The sequence below is a fragment of the Elephas maximus genome, chromosome 4 (assembly GCF_024166365.1).
Source record: "Elephas maximus indicus isolate mEleMax1 chromosome 4, mEleMax1 primary haplotype, whole genome shotgun sequence".
NCBI classification, from domain to species: domain Eukaryota; kingdom Metazoa; phylum Chordata; class Mammalia; order Proboscidea; family Elephantidae; genus Elephas; species Elephas maximus.
In genome coordinates, this window is record NC_064822.1 from 110895304 (window position 1) to 110915998 (window position 20695).

The window sequence follows — 20695 nt, forward strand, 5'->3', positions numbered from 1 at the left end:
TCCTAAGAATATCTTGGGAATTGACAAGAAAATGGCTGAGGCAGATCAAACTCAGAGTTGTTTTCTTTTCCACACAAAAACTTTGTAAAATAAAAGTAAAGGAATAGGAATTATAAATCCATAAAGACAAAGAGTGGCAAAAGAGGTAGCAGAATGTAACTTTGGAAACTGAAGGAAAGATGGTCAGATGGTAACAAAATGGTCAGAACAAAGAAAATAGAAACCTAAACTGGCTTGCAGGAGTCCTGGGAGCAAGCAGTTTATCAAAACCAATCACAGAAAGGTGAGAAATTTAGGGCAGGACAAATATTTTAGAGGAAGGCTTGGGAGTCTGTACATGAATAAAGTAGTTAGAACTCCCATTTGGTAAAGGCTTTTTCACTTTTCTCTGAAATATCCTTTCTCATCACAACATGATCCTGAAGGAACTGTGGAATCAGAGTATATTACTACTCAGAAATGATGTGGAAGGGGTGCCCTACTGAAATATGGGAAAAAAGTAAAATCTTTCAATGATAATTGTCTAAGACCACTGTATCTTTCCACTTCCATCTCCATTCCTTTGGACTGAACTCAGGCATTTTGATGTCTAGTTAAGGGAAAAGCAAACTGGTTGTACATACAGATTGGGATAGTTATTGCTGCTTGCAGTATACTGACTAAAATAAATCACATATTGCAGGGCCCATTAGATTAGAAATAATAACCACACTACTCACTGACATGGTCACAGGTCTTTATTACATATTAATCAGGATGACGATAAATAGAGTAGGGTTTATCCAGGAGCCATGTTCTCCCAAAAGGCCTCCATCCAAGGGTAAGATGTTTAGTCAACTGCATGCCTGCCCCCAATGCATCATGGGCAACAGAGCAAAGAGACAAAGTAATCCTGGGCTTATATAGTATAAACTGGAAGGGAATATGTGCTTGGTATGCATGGGAAAAAGGAAAGGGGGTAAGAAGAAGGGGACCTTTTCTCAGGTGTACCTGGAATGGCCACCCTGTTACCAGAGTGCTGTCTTTTGTTCAGGTGCATATGGCATAGCCACCCTGTGAATAAGGTACAGAACTCGAAAGAGCATTCCTTTCCCTCTCGCTACAATATTAATTTTTGTAATACTGAATTTTCTGATTAATGATGTTGAAATCCAAATTCAAATGCACTACTGTGCAGTCGATTCTAACTCATAGTGACCCTGTAGGACAGAGTAGAATGGCCCAATATAGTTTCCAAGGAGCACCTGGTGGATTTGTACTGCCAACCTTTTAGTTAGCAGCCATAGCTCTTAACCACTACGCCACCAGTGTTTTCATTAGTAAAAATATCAAAGCGTCAGTCTCTGGCACAAAATCAGCCCCATGGCACCTAAAAACAACGCATTAACATAAATTCAGTGCCCTCTAAGTTTCCCATGTAATACTTCTAGTTACTATTACCAGTGTGATCTCATATAGTTCTTAAAAGAGCACAATATTCAAGGCAGACATTCTTTCAATTTATTATTATTTAAAGTATTGTTGTTTGGTGCAATGGAGTTGATTTCATCTATAGGAACCCCAAGTGACAGAGTAGAACTTCCCCATAGGATTTTCTAGGCTGTTCTAGGCTGTAATCTTTATGGGAGCAGGCACTCACGTCTTTCTGCTGTGGAGATGATGGTTGGGTTTGAACTGCTAACCTCTCAGTTTGCAACCAAAAACTTAACTGTTGTGCCACCAGGGCTCCGTTTCTTAGGTATACCGTATTTTTATGCAAATAAGTCACACCTTCTACATTTGTTTGTTGACATCTATTCTCCCCTTCCCAAAGGTATTTTCACAAGCTCTGTTATGCTAATTTTTTTTCAGCAATGCATATAACATGTAAGGCATGGTGAAGAACAACTTGGAAAAGGAGGATGAGAATGGTTGCACAACTTGAAGAATGTAATCATTGTCACTAAATTATTCAAGCAAAATTGTTTAATTGGTGTATGTTCTACTTATATATTTTCAACAACGACCACAAAAAGTAAAATAAATTATAAAGAAACAAAATATTAAATTAACAGAATAATACTTTGAAAAGGAGGGAGAACACAGTAATTAAGTTCCTTTATACATATATTTTTTTTATACATAGATAATTCCCTAGACAGAGTTGTAGTGAGAAGTTTTCTGTGTGTTGTGTATTTGATTTCTGTCAGATAAGGAAAGAAACTAAAGAAGACTTGAAGATCATTATATTCTTTTGAATGTGGCCTCTACTTTGTGACATTAAAAAAAAAAAATTGCTGTCAAGTCGACTCCAATTTATAGTGACTCTATAGGACAGAGTAGAATTGCCCATAGGGTTTCCAGGGAGCAGCTGGTGGATTCAAACTGCCAACCCTTTGGTTAGCAAAAGATTTGATATATTTTCCTCAAAAACTTTTTATCTTGAAGTTACTTTCAAATGATTCTACAGTTGAGTAAGTTTGATTTATTATTTTTCAATGTTGGTTATTTTACTTGAAAGTTGGAAAGGTTATAACAGAAGACTTTTACATAGATGACCTCCTGAACTGAATATTCAAAAATTAATTCATTTTCAATGTCTGTCTCATAATTTTAGCTTTTCTATAGAAAACTGATCGAATAAGAGAAGGAAAAAAAGATTACTGAAAATCTATTACAGGCTACTAATCCAGGTTAAAGGTAATGGTAGATTGGATGAGAATGATGGCAGCTGTGGCAGAGACTGTCTAGTCTTAAACTTTCTCTCCTGAACACCAAGTGAGACTAGATATCCCAGATTTCCTTGCATTCAGGTGTGTCTTTATAACTTAGTCTGGTCAATGGAATAGAGATGAAAAGTGTTAAAGTCATCCCCATGCCCAGCCATAAACCAGCCATAAATACTTCCCAAGTGATTCTCTACCATCTGTCTTCCTTCATCTGCTAGCTGACTGTTGGCATATGTTGATAATGGCAGAGCCTTAGTCAGCTTGAATCACTGAATGATTGCAAAGAGGAGAACAGCCCAACCCCACGCTCCAAAAACACCCTCTATTTGTGCTGCATATTTGCCTTTAAATTTTAATGACATAACCTTCCATTGCGTAAAAAGTGGCAAAACTAATCAATGCTACTGGATGTAAGACTAGTGGTTAGCCTTGAGAAGAATAATGACCAAAAGGAACAAGAAGGGAAATTCTGTGGTTTTGTAACTTTCTGTTTCTTATCTGAGTACCAGTAATGTAGGTGTGTTCATTTTGTGAAAATTGGCCCGACTCCATACTTACAATTGAATTTTCTGTATGCGTTTTAAACTTCATGAAATATTTTTAAAACTGAGCCATAATGATCTTAAGGTTTTTCTGCTGCAGAAACTAGTATTAGTTTAACTATACAGCAGTGGAAATATAGAATGGTAAATGAATTTGAAATATAATTTTTAAGTAGAATCAACACATTTTTCTTAAAAATTCAATGTAGAGGTTTAGTCTGTGGGTGCATAAGAGGGAACCCTAGTGGAGTAGTAGTTAAAAGCTATGGCTGCTAACCAAAAAGGTGGACGGTTGAAATCTACCAGGAGCTCCTTGGAAACCCTGTGGGGCAGTTCTACTCTGTCCTATAGGGTCACTATGAGTCAAAATTGACTCAATGGCAGTGGGTTTGTTTTTTCGGCTTTTCTGTCATAAGAAACACAATGGTGGCCTTACTTCCCTTCAATCCAGATCTCTGTGATAAAAAAAAAAAAAGACTCTTAAATACTAATGCTACCTCATTGAATGTTTTCTTTGTAAATGATGAAAAATCTTTGTAGATCCTAAAGATTAACTTCTAAGTCTGCCACTCAAGATGATTGCCCTAAAAGGTTTAATCTTTTGTTGTTGTCATTTGATACCATTGAGGGAGCTTTGGCTCATAGCAGGCCTATGTACAACAGAAGGAAACACTGCCCAGTCCTGTGCCATCCTCACAATCAATTCTGTGCTTGAGCTTACTGTTGTAGCCACTGTGTCAATCCATCTCGCTGTGGGTCTTCCTCTTTTTCACTGACTCTCTTCTTTACTAAGCATGATGTCCTTTTCCAGGAAGTGGTCCGTCCTAGTAACATGTCCAAAGTATGTGAGATAAAATCTTGCCATCCTTGCTTAAAAAGAATATTATAGCTGTACTTCGTCCAAGACAGATTTGTTCATTCTTCTGGCAGTCCATGGTACATTCAATATTCTTTGCCGGCACAATAATTCAAAGACGTCAATTCTTCTTCAATCGCCCTTATTCACTGAAAACTTTTGCACACATATGAGGTGATTAAAAATACCATGGCTTCGGTCAGGCACACCTTAGTTCTCGAAGTGACATCTTTGTTCTTTAACACTTTAAAGATTTCTTCTGCAACAGATCTGCCCAATGCAATAGGCCATTTGATTTCTTGACTGCTGCTTCCATGGGTGTTGATTGTGGAGCCAGCTAAAATTAAATTCTTGATAACTTCAATATTTTCTCCGTTTAGTTTTTTTGTATCGTAATGTTGCTAATAAGTCCAGTTTTGAGGAATTTTGTTTTATGTTGAGTACAATCCATACTGAAGGCTATAGTCTTTTATATTCTTCAGTAAATGCTTCAAGTCCTTTTCACTTTCATCAAGCAAGGTTGTGCCATCTGCATATCCCAGATTGTGAACAAGTCTTCTTCCAATACTGATACCCCATTCTTCTTCATATAGTCCAGCTTCTTGGATTATTTGCTCAGCATACAGGATGGATAAGTATGGTAAAAAAAATACAACTGTGGCACACACCTTTCCTGATTTTAAAGCATGCAGTATCCCCTTATTCTGTTTGAATGACTGCCTTTTGATCTATGTACAGGCTCCACATGAGCATAGTTAAGTGTATTGGAATTCCCATTAGTCCTAGGCTGGGTTCTCTACAGAAGCAAAACCAGGGAAGCGTATATATATATATATATACATATATAAAACCTAGTGCTGTTGAGTTGATTCCGACTCATAGTGGCCCTATAGGACAGAGTAGAACTGTCCCATAGAGTTTCCAAGGAGCACCTGGTGGGTTCGAACTGCCGACCCTTTGGTTAGCAGCTGTAGCACTTAACCACCACCCCACCAGGGATTCCTATATATATATGTATATATATAAATATATATATATATACATGTATATATATGTGTATATATATAAATATATATATACATGCATATACATAAATACACACACACACATATATACATGTATATGTATATATGCTGTCCTCCACACGTCTGTCAGTTTGTTGTACTGTGGGGGCTTGCATGTTGCTGTGATACTGGAAGCTATGCCAGTGGTATTCAAATACCACTAGGGTCACCCATGGTGGACATGCTTCAGCTGAGCTTCCAGTCTAAAATAGACTACAAAGAAGAACCCAACAATCTGCTTCTGAAAAGAATTAGCCAGTGAAAACCTTATGAATAGCAGCAGAACATTCTCTGATATAGTGCTGGAAGATGAGCCCCTCCAGTTGGAAGGCACTCAAAATAGGACTGGGAAAGAGCTGACTCCTCAAAGTAGAGTTGATCTTAACAACGTGGATGGAATCAAGTTTTGGGGACCTTCACTTGCTGATGTGGCACAGCTCAAAATGAGAAGGAACAGCTGCAAACATTCATTAATAATCAGAATATGGAATGAACAAAGAATGAATCTAGGAAAATTAGAAATTGTCAAAAATGAAATGGAATGCATAAATATCAATATCCTAGGTATTAGTGAGCTGAAATGGACTGGTACTGGCCATTTCGAATTGGACAATCATATGGTCTACTATGCTGGGAATGACATTTAGAAGGCATGGCATTGGATTCATTGTCAAAAACAACATTTCAGGATCTATCCTGAAGTACAGTATGATCAGTGTCAGAATAATATTCATATACCTACAAGGAAGACCAGTTAATATGACTGTCACTCAAATTTATGCAAAAACATTAAGGCCATAGATGAAGAAATTGAAGATTTTTACCAACTCCTGCATTCTGAAATTGATTGAACCAGCAATCAGAATGCAATTGATAATTACTGGTGATTGGAATGTGAAACCCAAAAACCCAGAAGCAAATAAGAAGAGTTGATAGCTGGAAAATATGGCCTTGGTGATAGAAATGATGCCAGAGACCACACGATAAAATTTTGCAAGATCAATGATGTATTTGCAAATACCTTTTTTTCACCAACATAAGTGGTGACTATACACATGGACCTTGCCAGATGGGATACACAAGAATCAAATCAACTACATCTGTGGAAGGAAATCATAGAAAATCTCAATATCCTGTCAGGACAAGGTCAGGGACCAATTGTGGAACAGAACATCAATTGCTCATATGAAAGCTCATGTTGAAACTGAAGAAAATTAGAACAAGTCCATGAGAGCCAAAGTGTGACCTTGAGTATATCCCACTTGAATTTAAAGACCATCTCAAGAATATATTTGACACATAGAACACTAATGACCAAAGCCCAGATGAGTTGTAGAATGACATGAAGGACATCATACATGAAGAAAGAAAAAGTCATTAAAAAGACAGGAAAGAAAGACGAAAATGGATGTTAGAAGAGACTCTGAAAGTTGCTCCTGAACTAGGCAGCTAAAGCAAAAGGAAGAAATGTTGAAGTAAAAGAACTGAACAGAAGATTTCAAAGGGCAGCTTGAGAAAACAAAGTATTATAATGACATGTGCAAAGACCTGGATTTAGAAAACCAAAAAAGAAGAACACGCTCAGCATTTCTCAAGCTGAAAGAACTGAAGAGAAAATTCAAGCCTTGAGTTGCAATACTGAAGGATTCTACAGGGAAAATATTAAAGGACTCAGGAAGCATCAAAAGAAGATGGAGAGAATACACAGAGTCACTATACCAAAAAGAACTTGTCAACTTTCAACCATTTCAGGAGGTAGCATATGATCAGGAACCAAGGAACCAACAGTACTGAAGGAAGAGGTCCAAGCTGTACTGAAGAAATTGGGGAAAAGCAAGGCTCCAGGAATTGATGGACTACCAACTGAAATGTTTCAACAAAGGGATGCAGTGCTGGAAGTGCTCACTCACCTATGCCAAGAAATTTAGACGACAGCTACCTGGCCAGCTGACTGGAAGAGGTGCATACTTGTGCCCATTCCAAAGAAAGGTGATCCAACAGAATGCAGAAATTATTGAAAAATATCATTAATGTCAGACACAAGTAAAATTTTGCTGAAGATCATTCAAAAGCGGCTGCAGCAGTATACTGACAGGGAACTGCCAGAAATTCAAGCCGGATTCAGAAGACATGGAAGCAGGGATATCATTGCTGATGTCAGATGGAGCCTGGCTGAAAGCAGAGAATACCATAAAGATGTTTACCTGTGTTTTATTGGCTATGCAAAGGCATTTGACTGTGTGGATCATAACCAATTATGGATAACATTGCAAAGAATGGGAATTACAGAACACTTAATTGTGCTCACGAGAAATTTGTACATAGATCAAAAGGCAGTCATTTCAATACAACAAGGGGATACTGTGTGGTTTAAAGTCAGGAAAGGTGTGCATCTGGGTTGTAATCATTCACCATACCTATTTATCCTGTATGCTGAGCAAATAGTCTGAGAAGCTGGACTATATGAAGAATGGGACATCAGGATTGGAAAAAGACTCATTAACAATCTATGTTATGCAGATGACACAACCTTGCTTACTGAAAGTGAAGAAGACTTGAAGCACTTCCTGATGAAGATCAAAGACCACAGCCTTCAGTGTGGATTATACCTCAACATAAAGTAAATAAAAATCCTCACAACTGGACCAATAAGCAGCATCATAATCAATGGAGAAAGGACTGAAGTGGTCAAGGATTTCATTTTACTTGGATCCATAATCAACAGCCATGGAAGCAGCAGTCAAGAAATCAAAAGATGCATTGCCTTGGGCAAATCTGCTGCAAAAGACCTGTATAAAGTGTTGAAAAGCAAAGGTATGCCTGTAAAAGGTGGCCGATGAATAAGGAAGACTGAAGAAGAATTGACTCCTTTGAATTGTGGTGTTTGCAAAAAATATTGAATATACCACAGACTGCCAAAAGAATGAACAAATCTTTCTTGGAAGAAGTACAACCAGAATGCTCTTTAGAAGCCAGAACGGCGAGACTGCATCTTACATACTTTGGACATGATGTCAGGAAGGATCAGTCAGTCTCTAGAGAGGACATCATGCTGGGTAAAGTACAGGGTCATTAGAAGAGAAGAAGACCCTCAAGGAGATGGATTGACACAGTGGCTGTAACAATAGGCTTAAGCATAACAATGATTGTGAGGATGATGCAAGACTGGGCAGTGTTTCTGTTGTATGTAGGGTTGCTGTGAGTCAGAACCAACTCAACAGCACCTAACACCAACAATATTACATAAATGAGCAAAAACTGGCCTCTGTGGATTAGTCACAGGTTGTTTACTTCTTCAGAGCAAACCACAGTCTATTAGCCTAAAGAGCCTGCCAGCACCAAAGTCAAATGTTATGTATCCAACAGCTTTAAAAATAAGCGAAATAAGCACATTTTTAGCTAGAATTTAGTAGGGCTGTACATACCCCACAAAACAGCACTGAACATCTGGTAGACATAGATAAGACAAAATTCTGTGGTTATAAGGACCCCAAGCTACTGCTACCCTTTGAATTCTGACCCAGAGACTCCCCACCTTGCTACAGAGGCAGATCCTCTAGGGACACAGACTAAGCACTCCTGAAACTCTTTTCTTCTTTTCTCTTCACTGGGGTTTCTTTTGCCTCTTCCTCTTCTGGTGGCAATTGGGCCACTTGTCTCTGGAAGGCCTCCTGCTGTTATGGAATGCTGTCCAGTCCATTCTGATGCATGGCAACCAGCTTGTTGTGTGACACTGTTATCACATGGTGATATTGTTTTCTTTGTTTCGTCCCAAATTCCTTCAACCTTACAGTATTTGATTCCTGGATGTTAAAACAGCCTTACACTCCTAGGATTAATCCCACTTGGTCATTGTGTGTAATATTTTTTATATGTTTCTGGATTCAGTTTGCTAGTGTTGTTGCATCTATATTCACAACTAATGTTAGTCCATAGTTTACTTTTATTGTGGTGTTTTTGTCTGCTTTGAGTATCAGGGTAATATAGTCCTCATAGAATGCATCTGGAGGGTCCCCTATTTCTTTGTTTTTTGGAAGAGTTTGTCAATTCCTATCAGTTCTTCTGTAAATGTTGGTAAAATTTATTAATAAAACCATTTGGGCCCAAGATATTTTTGTGAGAATATGTCAATTATTAATTCAGTCTTCTATACTTATACGTATTTTCAGATTTTCTATTTCTACTTGAGTCATTTTCATTAGTTTATGTCTTTCTAGAAATGTGTTCAAGTTATTTAATTTTTTGGCGTATTGATGTTCATAGTATTAAAATCCTATTTATTTTAGTAAGTTTGGCAGTGATATCTCTTCTTTCATTCCAGATTATAATAATTTGAGTCATTTCTCACTTTTTCTAGGTCAGACTAGCTAAAGATTTGTCACATTTTTAGTCTTTTCAAAGATCCAAGTGTTGGTTTCATTGATAACTCCTATTTTATTTCTCTTCTTTGTGTTATTAATTTCCAATATAATCTTTATAATTTCCTTCATTCTGGTTGCTTTATCTTTATTTTTTATCTTATTTTTTCAGTATCTTATTGTTGGAATTTAGGTTGTAGAGTTGTAGTTTGTTCTTTTCGAATTTTGTTGTTGTTGTTATGTGCCATTGAGTTGGTTCTGACTCATAACAACCCTATAGGACAGAGAAGAATTTCCCCATAGGATTTCCAAGGAGCACCTGGATAGCATCCTAGATCTTAACCATTCCTCCACCAGGGTTCCTTTTTTAATATAGGCATTTACAATATTAGATTTCCCTCTTAGCACTGATTCAGCTGCATTCCATAAATTTCGGTATGTTGTGTCTTCATTTTCATGCATATGAAAGTGTTTTCTTACTTCACTTGTGATTTCTCCTCTGAACCATTCATTCTGTTTGGGACCTATTGACCTGCTCCACCCAAATTTGAACCACTTGACCCATTCATTTTAAAGTGCATTATTTTCCACATATTCATGGATTACCCAATTTTGTTGTTGTTGTTACTGATTTCTCACTTCATGTGTTTGGATAGCAAACTTCACATGACTTTTAATCTTTTGAAATTTGCTAAGGCCTGTTTAACGTCCTAGCATATTGATGATTCTGGAAAATATCCCATGTTCACTTGAGAAGAAATGTATTATGGTGTTGTTGGGTGGAATGTTTTATAGATGTCTGTTAGGTTTAGTTGGTTTATAGCATTGTTCAAGTCTTCTATCACCTTGGTGATCTCCTGCCTAGTGGTTTTAGCCATTATGGAAATTGGGATTAGGCCACCTTGCTCTATATTTAGCACACCTCTGCTATAAGATCTAGCTGCTAGATGGGATGGGTAGGCTTTGATCATCTCAGCTTGCCTCTCTCGGCATGGACCCTCCACACTATGAGTGAGCTGCGGTAAGAGTGATTGGAGCCCCAGTGTCTTAGGCTGGGTTCTCTAGAGAAGGAAAACCAATAAAGTGTATAAATACATACATAGAGAAAGATTTGTATCAAGGAAATGGCTCACATGGTTGTAGAGGCTGGAATGTTCCAAGTCTGTGGATCAGGATAGAGGCTTCTCCTAATTCACCTAGCCACAGGGGCTGACAAACCCAAGATCAGTAAGTCAGGAAGCAGGGGCTCTTGCTCACAGGCTGCAAAGATTGAGGAATCCCAAGATCAGAAGGCAAAACCATAGGTAGGCTGCTAGGTCAAGTCCCAATAACCAGAGGTCAGAGGAACAGGAGCCAGTTGCAGGATCCAGAATGATCAAAAGCCCACAAACCTTGCCAGAATATCTACTTATATTCAATGCCGTCCACACGCCCGAGGAAACTCCCTTTCAACTGATTGGCTACTCACAGCAGATCCCACCATGGAGGTGATCACATAATATCAAATCTCTTCATCAAAGTGATCACAACATCATACGACTATCAAACCACTGAGAATCATGGCCCAGCCAAGTTGACATACAACCTTAACCATCTCACCCAGTATTCTTGGCCTGTCATGCCTGAAGTAGAGCTTCCAATTTATAAATGAGTGCAGGGTGGAGTAAGAGATCCTCATACCTTTTGTTCATTGTTACCTGAAATAGAGCTTCAGCAACACAGAGCTAGAGAGAATAAGAAATACTTGTGATCTGTTTCTCTGGCGGGGATATAGTATCCCTTGACTGGGAACAGGGGGGAGAGTAAGCCTTGTATTGTTTATGTGCGTGTATGAGAGGGAAAGAGATAAACTATGTTTATATTTGTCTCTCTCTGAGTGTGTTCTGTGTGTGTGCTTGGTATTTGACAGAAAGGAGTTTGCAGCACATGGTTAATGGAGAATATAGAATATTTTTCTTCCCAATAGTCAACCCATTGTTAGGGTCCTTTTTTTTACAGTTTAATATAAGACTACTAATATCCAATGGATAAAGACTTGGTGGGCTGGAATTATACAGAACTATGAGTCTCTTTTGTTGAAGGCTTGCTTCATTCTAGGACTCAGAGAGTTGTATGAAGGGTCTGCATTTTACTTCCTGAAGGTGGATTAGGAAGTATGCCTCTTTCTAACCTAAACATGTTTTTTCTCCATCTCAGGTGAAAGACAATACACCACCTTAGCAGAGTGATCACATACCTGAAAATCTTCATAAATGTGTCATGACTAATGCTTTATTTACTACTTAGTGAGTCCTATATTTTCTCTAATATTCTGTATTAAAATATGACTGAAAGAATAGAATTTTTTTAAAGTAAAAGAGAGGATTATTTTAAAAAAAACACGAGTTGAGAGATAAATAGATATAGTATTTGATAAGATGCTATTTTCCATCTAATTGGGGCTCTGTCCCTTTTTTCTAATTTTTCAATCCCTTCTCATACAGTATTTTTATGCAAATAATGCACACTTTTTTTTTTTTCTATGTTTGCTTACCAACCACTCCCACCCCCCACAAGGTATTTTCACAAGTACAACACAACTGCACCTTGTAAAAAAAATTGGAATAGCAGTGCTTACGAAAAAACCTCATGCTGTAGTGGGGGTGCGGTTGGCAAACATACATAGAATGTGCTTGTTATTTGTGTAATACGGTAGTAGTTCTCAACCAAAAAAAATGAGTAATGGCTGAAATAATATAGTAAGTAATTTCTCAAGATTTATGTATTGAAATGAAAACATAAGTAAGCCCTGAGAGCTGAGGATGCTCCGTGGTAGAGAATTAAATGAAATGGGCCAAGTGAATCCTTGTCAGCAACTTTCAGATTTTGTGGACATGATACAGTGTCAAGGGGTGAGGAAATAACAAATAAGGTATTAGTTAAATATATGAATTTAACAAGTTGATATGAAATTTATACCATTTAATCCTTCAAATAAATTCTTAAGAGGTAGATACTATATTTTATATGAGAAAATTAACATGCAGGTATATTATATAACTCTCCCAAAGCGACATGGACAAAAACAGAATTTAAAACAGTCTGACTACTGAGCTTGTTCTCTTAAGTTAACTATTAACTTTTATTACACTTTTATTTCTCTCTAAATTTATAGGGTAGCATTTCCCCTGTCATTGATGCTCAAACATTAGAAGTCGCTATTTGCTGTAACCTTATTCTTATTTCATCAGCTAATCAGTTCATATATTCAGTTAGGTTACTTGCTATTTTTAACATATTCCTTCTCTTCATCACTTCTAGCACAACTTCCATCATTAAAGCCATTCTCACCTCTTTCTTGGACTACCACCACATTTTCTAGGTCTCTCATCTATTAATACTTACTTTCTGCAGAGCTTCCAGTGTAATTTTTGTAAATGCCAATCTGATCTAATTACTACTTAAAAAAAAAATCACCATTATTTTTCCACTTCCCTGTAGGTATCCATAATTTCCATAGTTTTCCTTTTAAATCTCATCAATCATTCCTGGCCTTGAGCATTAAAAATAAGTTACTAAATTCATTCAGTGCATCACATGATCCTTCATTTCCGTTTGCATAGAAAACCTATCTATTTAATCTGACTCAATTCTATCCATTCAAAAAAAAAAAAACAAAAAAACATGCACTTAAAAAGTTTTCCCTGACAATTATGACCACTTGCATTTAGAGGCTCCCTCTGCTTCTCTATATATGTCTTTATGCACTGTGTCTACTGTATGAGATTTTAGTTTTCTGTTGAGCAAGTTACCTCTCTTATTTGATCATGAGTTTCATAAGAACAGAAATTATTTATACCTAAAGCCTATATACCTATTAATCATAGGGCCAAAGAGGTGTCAGAATTCAATAAATATTAATTTGATGGATAAATACAAAGTTAAATATAACAAAAATAGATTATTTTGACTTTTGGTTTATTTTCAATGTGGCTTTCTTATGAGTAGGTAACATTTTCAAGAACAATTTACTAGTCTAATAAATATTTAGATGGGGACAAAATAATAACAAATTAAGTCAAAGAAACCATGAAATAAATATTGTCAGTGGTTCAGGCTCTAGAAATAAGGGGGACTCACAAAGTCACCTTTATGACTGTGGAGTGAAAAGTATCAAGTTTTTCACTACAAGCTGAAAAATATTTCTTAAGTAAATCTAAGTTTTTGCTTCCTCTGCTTATTACAACTTTTGTTACCTCTGTTACATTTCAAAAACATTACATATTACTGACTCAAGAAAATTAATACATCCCAAACATCATCAGGAAGACAGATGGAAAATTAGATATATATTTTCTTAAAAAAAAAATAATTATTAACTTTACCCAAAATTATGAAGTACAAAGAAAGTTGCCTCAAAATCAAAACAATACAAAATATAGCCCAAATGTATACTTCAGCAGTGAACACATAGAATCCAAATAAATAAGCCCTCTAACCTAAATATTTCCAACATCAATGGGAGGATTCTTTGCCTTAGTGCATCACTAAATTATTGTCAATATGTAAGACTTTCAGCTAAATCACTGCTAAAAAAGAGTTAAATAAAACTATTTTTTTCTTCAGGCTCTTTCTCAGAGCCTCTTTGACATCTTTGTTTCTCAGAGAGTAAATCAAAGGATTCAACATGGGGGTGACTAGGGTGTAACATAAGGAGGCCACTTTACTCAGCTCAGGAAATCTGTCAGGAGTCAGATACATAAAAAAGACAGCACCATACAGCACACTCACGACTCCAAGGTGGGAGCTGCAAGTGGAGAAGGCTTTCTTACGTCCCTCGGTGGAATGTATCTTGAGAACTGTAGACACAATATACATGTAAGAAACAATAATTACTATGATAGTAGGCAATATGATGAGGATGGATAAAGAAAAAGTCATAGTTTTGTAGACAAAGAGATCAGAACATGAAATCCTCTGAAGTGGGCGACCATCACAGTAGAAATGGTCAATGGCTCGAGAAGCACAAAAAGATAAGGTGAATGTCATGCTGGTCTGAAGAACTGAACTGATGCAGCCACAGAAGTAGCAACCAGCCACCAACTGAGTGCAGAAACTTGTTGACATCTGAACAGGGTAGAGGAGTGGATTGCAGATGGCAATGAAGCGGTCATAAGCCATGGCTGACAGGAGAAATCCCTCAGTCACAATAAAGAGGGCAAAGAGAAAGAACTGAGTCACACAGCCTGCAAAGGAGATGCACTTGCTCTCAGACCAGAAGTTGATCATAGCCTTGGGTGCAATCACAGATGAATAGAAGAGATCAATGAAGGAGAGGTTGCCTAGGAAGAAATACATTGGTGTGTTCAGCCGGGGATGAGTCATGATAATGGACATCATCCCAATGTTCCCTAGAAGAATCATGGCATATACAAGCAGAAATAGCAGGAAAAGAAGAATATGCAGCTCGGGGCCAACCCTGAAGCCAACAAGAGTGAAATCAGTCACTTCTGAATGATTGCTTGTTTCCTTGTCAACCATGGCAGAGACCTGCTGAGAGGGGCAAGGCAAAATAAACAAATGAACTCTTGGTTTTGATCCTAGTGTCTCACATAATCCCTTATAGTGTTAGGATTTAAAGCTACTTTATAATAAGTATTTTAGCCTTATAGAGATACTGTGACATGAATGGAAGCTGATTTCAACTGAAGATAATTTCAAAGGTTAGTTTCATTTCCTAATTCCAGCAACTGGTGGAATTAGGTCTTTTGCTTCTGAGTTTAGTGCAATGCCTTTCCACCCCAACACATTTCACATTTACAAGTACCACTTCTCTACATATTTCCCACTCATGTTTTACAGAATAACTTCAATATCATGAAGCAGTGGTTGGAAGTTAGCACAAATAATTGACATTTGGTAAACAATTTAGGTCACCTCACTTTGGCGATATGGAGGGCTTCAGTAGTCTGGGGAAGAATAATTGAGTACTAAAGAATATAAATGATGTGATTGAGTTTAAAACTACTTCAGGCTGTTTTTGTTGGGTGTCACCAGTCGATTCCAAATCATAGTGACCTCATAGGGCAGAGTGCCCCTGTGGTTTCTTAAGCTATAATCTTTATGGGGAGCCCTGGTGGTACGGTGAATAACAACTTAGCTGCTAACCAAAAGATCAGCAGTTTGAATCCACCAGCCACTCCCTGGAAACACTATGGGGCAGCTCTACACTTAGAGGGTCGCTATGAGTCAGAATTGACTTGACAGCAAGGAGTTTGGTTTTTGTTTTTGTTAATTCTTATGGGAGCAGTGTGCCAGGGCTTTTCTCACATGGAGTGGCTAATGGGTTTGAACCACCAACCTTTCAGTTAGCAGCCAAGTGCTTAACCATTCTGTCATCAGAGCTCCTTCAGAGAATCTTAGCATCCCAGAAATAGCAAATATTATAAAAGATCTCAACAAAGTTGTACATCAATACATCAAGTATTAGGTAAACATCAACAATACATACAATCAAACACAACTCATGATATTACAGAACAATTCATATATGTGCAGGTCCAAAAAATTGAAACGGGGAAGATGAAGCAATGCACTACAAATAAGTTAAGAATGTTTGAGATGTCTAATACGATCTTTGGCCTCTTAAGATCACATCACTTTACTAAAAACTTTCTCCGCATGGACTGTTGTGTAAAGTTTTTAAGTCCTTTATAAACAACAATTTATGCTACATATGTGATGCAGAATATAATCTTCAAACTTTCTTGAACATGGCAACCTTTCAAAAGCAACTCATGCATCATTGAAAAAAAGAAAACACTTTATCAAGGAAGCAAAGGGTTGGTATGATGGAATCTCAATGGCACAAGTAAAGAGAAAGTTATAAATTAGGCGCTAATTTCCATACAAGAATTGTGAGTGAAGAAACTATTTATCAAGGGAAAGGTTTCTGCAGTTATAAAAGAAAAGAAGAGGTAGCTTTGATGCTTTGAAAACTTTCTCCCTTGGCTTTAAACTTATCCAGATCCCTTCAAACACTTGGAATGGTTTATGCAATGCCACAAGTGAGGTTAAACATTGGAAAACTCTCATCTGTTGTGGCTACAAAACAGAAAATATCACCCACCAAACCAAAAAACTAAAGCAAATGGAGTTAGGTTGTATTCTTATCTGACATTTTATTGCATTTTCCCCATAGTGCTTAATAAACCATACTTGGTGGATATATCAAAGAGCAACAGTCTAAGACTAATGGGCGTTCAATACAAAAGAGTAACACGTAAACCGGAAAAGGTATTTTTTGGACTGATAATCAGCACCAGAGATCAGTTTCCCAAGCTAATTTGGATTCCTGCTTTGCACTCAAATTGTATTTTTCTGAATTAAATAGTATCAACAACAACAACAACAAAACAGTGGCTTAAAGTATTTGTAGAGAAGGGGATAAATATAACTGTGATTTAATAATCACTTTGCCTCCAGATCTCTTAAGAATAACTATTCTTGAAATTACTTACCCTGATAAATATTAACCCACAAATATGCATGCCAGTGTGTACTCATCAAAGGAGGGTTTGGTATCCAAACAGAAATGGAAAAAAAGAAAGAAAGACTTAATTGAGGATCTATGGCTTAAAATTTCACAATGCTAAATGTATGGACAAAACTGGTTATTGTATTTTATATTTAATTTTTGTCTACAATTGATATCACCTAGACTTAGGCATTGTGAATTGTAAAGTTTAGCTGAAGCATTGCCTAGATCACTTGCAAAAGTGGTAACCCTCACATGAATTTCTCTGGAACCTGGCTTTTCTTGAAACCTGTGGGATGCTGCCTTAACCAACCGTCTCCTTGCAACTGATGTTAGGTTTTTTAGTAATACCAAAAAACCAAACCCAGTGCCATCGAGTCAATTCAGACTCATAGCGACCCTATAGGACAGAGTAGAACTGCCGAATAGCGTTTCCAAGGAGCACCTGGCGGCTTCGAACTGCTGGCCCTTTGGTTAGCAGCCATAGCACTTAACCACTAACCAAAAAAACCACTGCAACTTAACCACTAGGCCACCTGAATTTCCTTCTTAGGAGTATCACATTTTAAATTACCCCGTAATTAAAGTAATACACACATACATACAAAGACAAACACACATACATGATCCAACTCTATGGGGATTATTGTAAGGCATGATGATATTTTTAACAGATTTTTTAGCTGACTTCACTTCAATACAGTGCTTTCACTAATTGCAAATTCACTACCAACAATTTGTATCATCCAGAAGATAGAAAGAGCATGAGATGAAAAAATCACGATATGTTTTCATTGTATGAGACCAAAGCGGGCGTGACCCTCCATTCAAAGAACGCCAGACAATATGTCTTGATTTTAACCAAATGAGTGCAATTTTCCCAAGTTTCTTCTTACTCACGCTTTTAATTCAACAAAGGAAACCCGGTGATTTTTTCTATTCATTTCCTCTTCATCATATACACATTCTCTCACATCTTTGACATGCCATCAAAAACACAACCCAAAGTTAGCATTTAGACTGAGTGTCAACTGAATATAAACCAATTGGAACACAGTTTTCAGTTAATCTTTATACTGTTCGTCTAAGTTTTACTTAGGCACACAGAGAAAAGAAACAATAAAATTCTATACTCCCCTATTTACATATTATTACCTCAAGATTAAGAGATATATAAACATTTATAGAAATGCTGCAAATCATGTTCGTCTGGAAGTTTCAGATTTAACATTGCCTTGAAGAAACGTGAATACATTATTTGGAGAAATCATTATAAGAAATTATTACTGCTGTGGAATAAAACACTGAAGAAATTTTTAAATAAACCTGAGTAGGCCAGGCAGCCAAAATCAATAGATGTAAGAATCAGCAAAATAAGTAGAAGTGGATTTAGAGCAAAAATTTTTTCTTCCACAGGACATTTCTCATGGCATCTTCAACATTCTTGCTTCTTAGACAGTAGATTAAAGGATTCAACATGGGTGTGAACAAAATACACTGAAGCTACTTTACAAAGTTCAGGTTACTTTGGGGGGTGTAAGAAGATCCTTAAGGGGATAGATTAACACAGTGGCTGCAACAATGGGCACAAACATTGTAATAATGGGTTCAGACACAGCAACAATTGTGAGGATGGTGCAGGACTGGGCAGTGTTTCATTCTGTAATACATAGGGTCACTATGAGTCAGAGCTGATTCAATGGCATCTCCAACAACAACTCAATACACAGAGGAGACAGTCCTATAAACCAAACTCATAACCCCCAGGTGGGAGCTGCAAGTAGAGAAGGCTTTCTTCTTCCCTTCACATAGTCTTTAAGACTATGAACACAATATATATGTAAGGTTCTACAATAAGAACTATTGTGGGCATAGTAATGATTAAAGCCAAACTAAGAGACACTATCTTCTTAATAAAGATGTTGGAACAGTAGATCTTCTCAGTTGGATTAGAATCACAGTACAAGTGATCAATGACTTGAAAGACACAGGAAGACATGGAGAAAGTTACACAGACTTGAAGAATGGAACTGACCTAGCGACAGAGATAGGAACCAGCTACCAACTGAATACAGAGTCTTCTTGACATACAGACAGTATACAGGAGTGGGTTGCAGATGGCAATGTAGCAATCATAGGTGATGGCTGCCAGGGTAGAGAGCATAGAAGAAGAGCTGAGCCACACAATCTGCAAAGGATATGATCTTTTTCTGAGAAAGGATATTGACCATGAATTTGGGTAAAATAACAGTGGAGCAGGAGAGGTCAATAACAGAGGGGTTGTCAAGGAAGAAATACAGTGGTGTGTTCAGGCGGGGATCAGTCACAATGAAGCCAATCATGTTAAGGATCCCCAGAAGGACCATGCCACAAACAACCAGCAATAGTAGGAAGAGGAGGCTGTGGCGCTCTGGATGAAACCTGATGCCTACAAGAATGAAGTCAGTCATCTCCGAGTAGCTGTCTTCTCCCTTGTCACCCATGGCAAATTTCTGCTTGAAAGTATAAGAAAAGGTCAACAAATAAACTTTCCACTCTTTCCTTAGCCTCAGAAATAACACTTCACATTGTAGAAGACTTTATAGTTGACATAATACTTTCATAAGCTTCCCATTTGTCCCCCACATGAGCAAACAAAAGATGAGATACTTTGACTTGTGTAAGGAAACACAATTAGCTAAATATGGAATTTGGACTCAAGGTGAGTCAAATTCAGATTTTGTATTCATGTCCAGTGTTACTTTCAATAAAACATAGTTTGATATATTTTTAGACCTCTTTACCTCGACATTTGAGAAGGTTTATGACTGCCATTTGAGATAGAGATGGTAATCTGAAATTAAAGTCTGATAAACATCTCATGTTAAGAAAGACTCTTAAATTTTAACTTATTTAATATTCATTTTTTCTCTCTAATAACACTTTGCTTCGATGAGCTAATAAAAAAATAAATAGAAGAAAATGAAAAACTAAAAGTACATTCTGAGTCAATATTAACTTTTTACCAATAAGAGCTCTTAGAACTGAAAATAAATTGCCAAAGAGTTGTCTTATTTTAAAGCAGAGCCAATCTTCAGCTTCTGGAATTAGTCTAATTTTATTTAAATGTTAAAGTAAAATGTGAGTAATGCCTTTATATTTCTTCTTATCCTGTAAAATTTACTGATCCTACTTTTCTCTAAATAAATGTATATATAAAAAAAATCCACATCATTTCAAACCTTTTTGAATTTGAGAAAAAATTAGAAGCTTCAAAGGCACAAATAGAAAAATTTTACTACATAAAAGATTAGATAACAAATTTTATTAAGCTATTCACCTGATGATTAGAAACTTAGCTGTTTTAAGAATATGTAAGTATTGATTTCCTTGAAGCATACAAGTTAACATATTTGTATTTTGATGACATGCTAAACAACCAAAACAAGTTTGGTTATTTGGAGAATTTCTAGGATTTCCTCCCACCCCCTCAACCTGACCATAAAACTACATATTTACTGTCAGTCTAGAAACTCAGGACAGCACTGCCACTTCTTTTCTTCTTCGGTGGCATTTATACCAAGCGTCGTAGGAAAACTTTTAAGATATGCTAAAATCACTCCACATGCATTCCTTACTTTTATAACATATCACAAGATTAATAGTCCTTGT

The 20695-nt window shown here is 36.9% G+C and overlaps 1 protein-coding gene and 1 pseudogene across 1 annotated transcript; both read right to left on the reverse strand.

Annotated features, from left to right (window-relative positions):
• Positions 1 to 14085: 14085 nt before the first annotated feature.
• Positions 14086 to 15105, reverse strand: LOC126076346 (olfactory receptor 9K2-like). Its single transcript, XM_049884893.1, has one exon. It carries the CDS (start codon positions 15046 to 15048, stop codon positions 14086 to 14088), a length of 963 nt encoding a protein of 320 aa, XP_049740850.1. The 5' UTR covers positions 15049 to 15105.
• A 3328-nt stretch (positions 15106 to 18433) lies between these two features.
• On the reverse strand, positions 18434 to 19527 carry LOC126075536 (olfactory receptor 9K2-like; annotated as a pseudogene).
• Between the last annotated feature and the right edge of the window lie 1168 nt (positions 19528 to 20695).

Coding starts and splice junctions, on each gene's coding strand:
- LOC126076346 (XM_049884893.1), bottom strand. CDS start 15,048: ATGGTTGACAAGGAAACAAGCAATCATTCAGAAGTGACTGATTTCACT.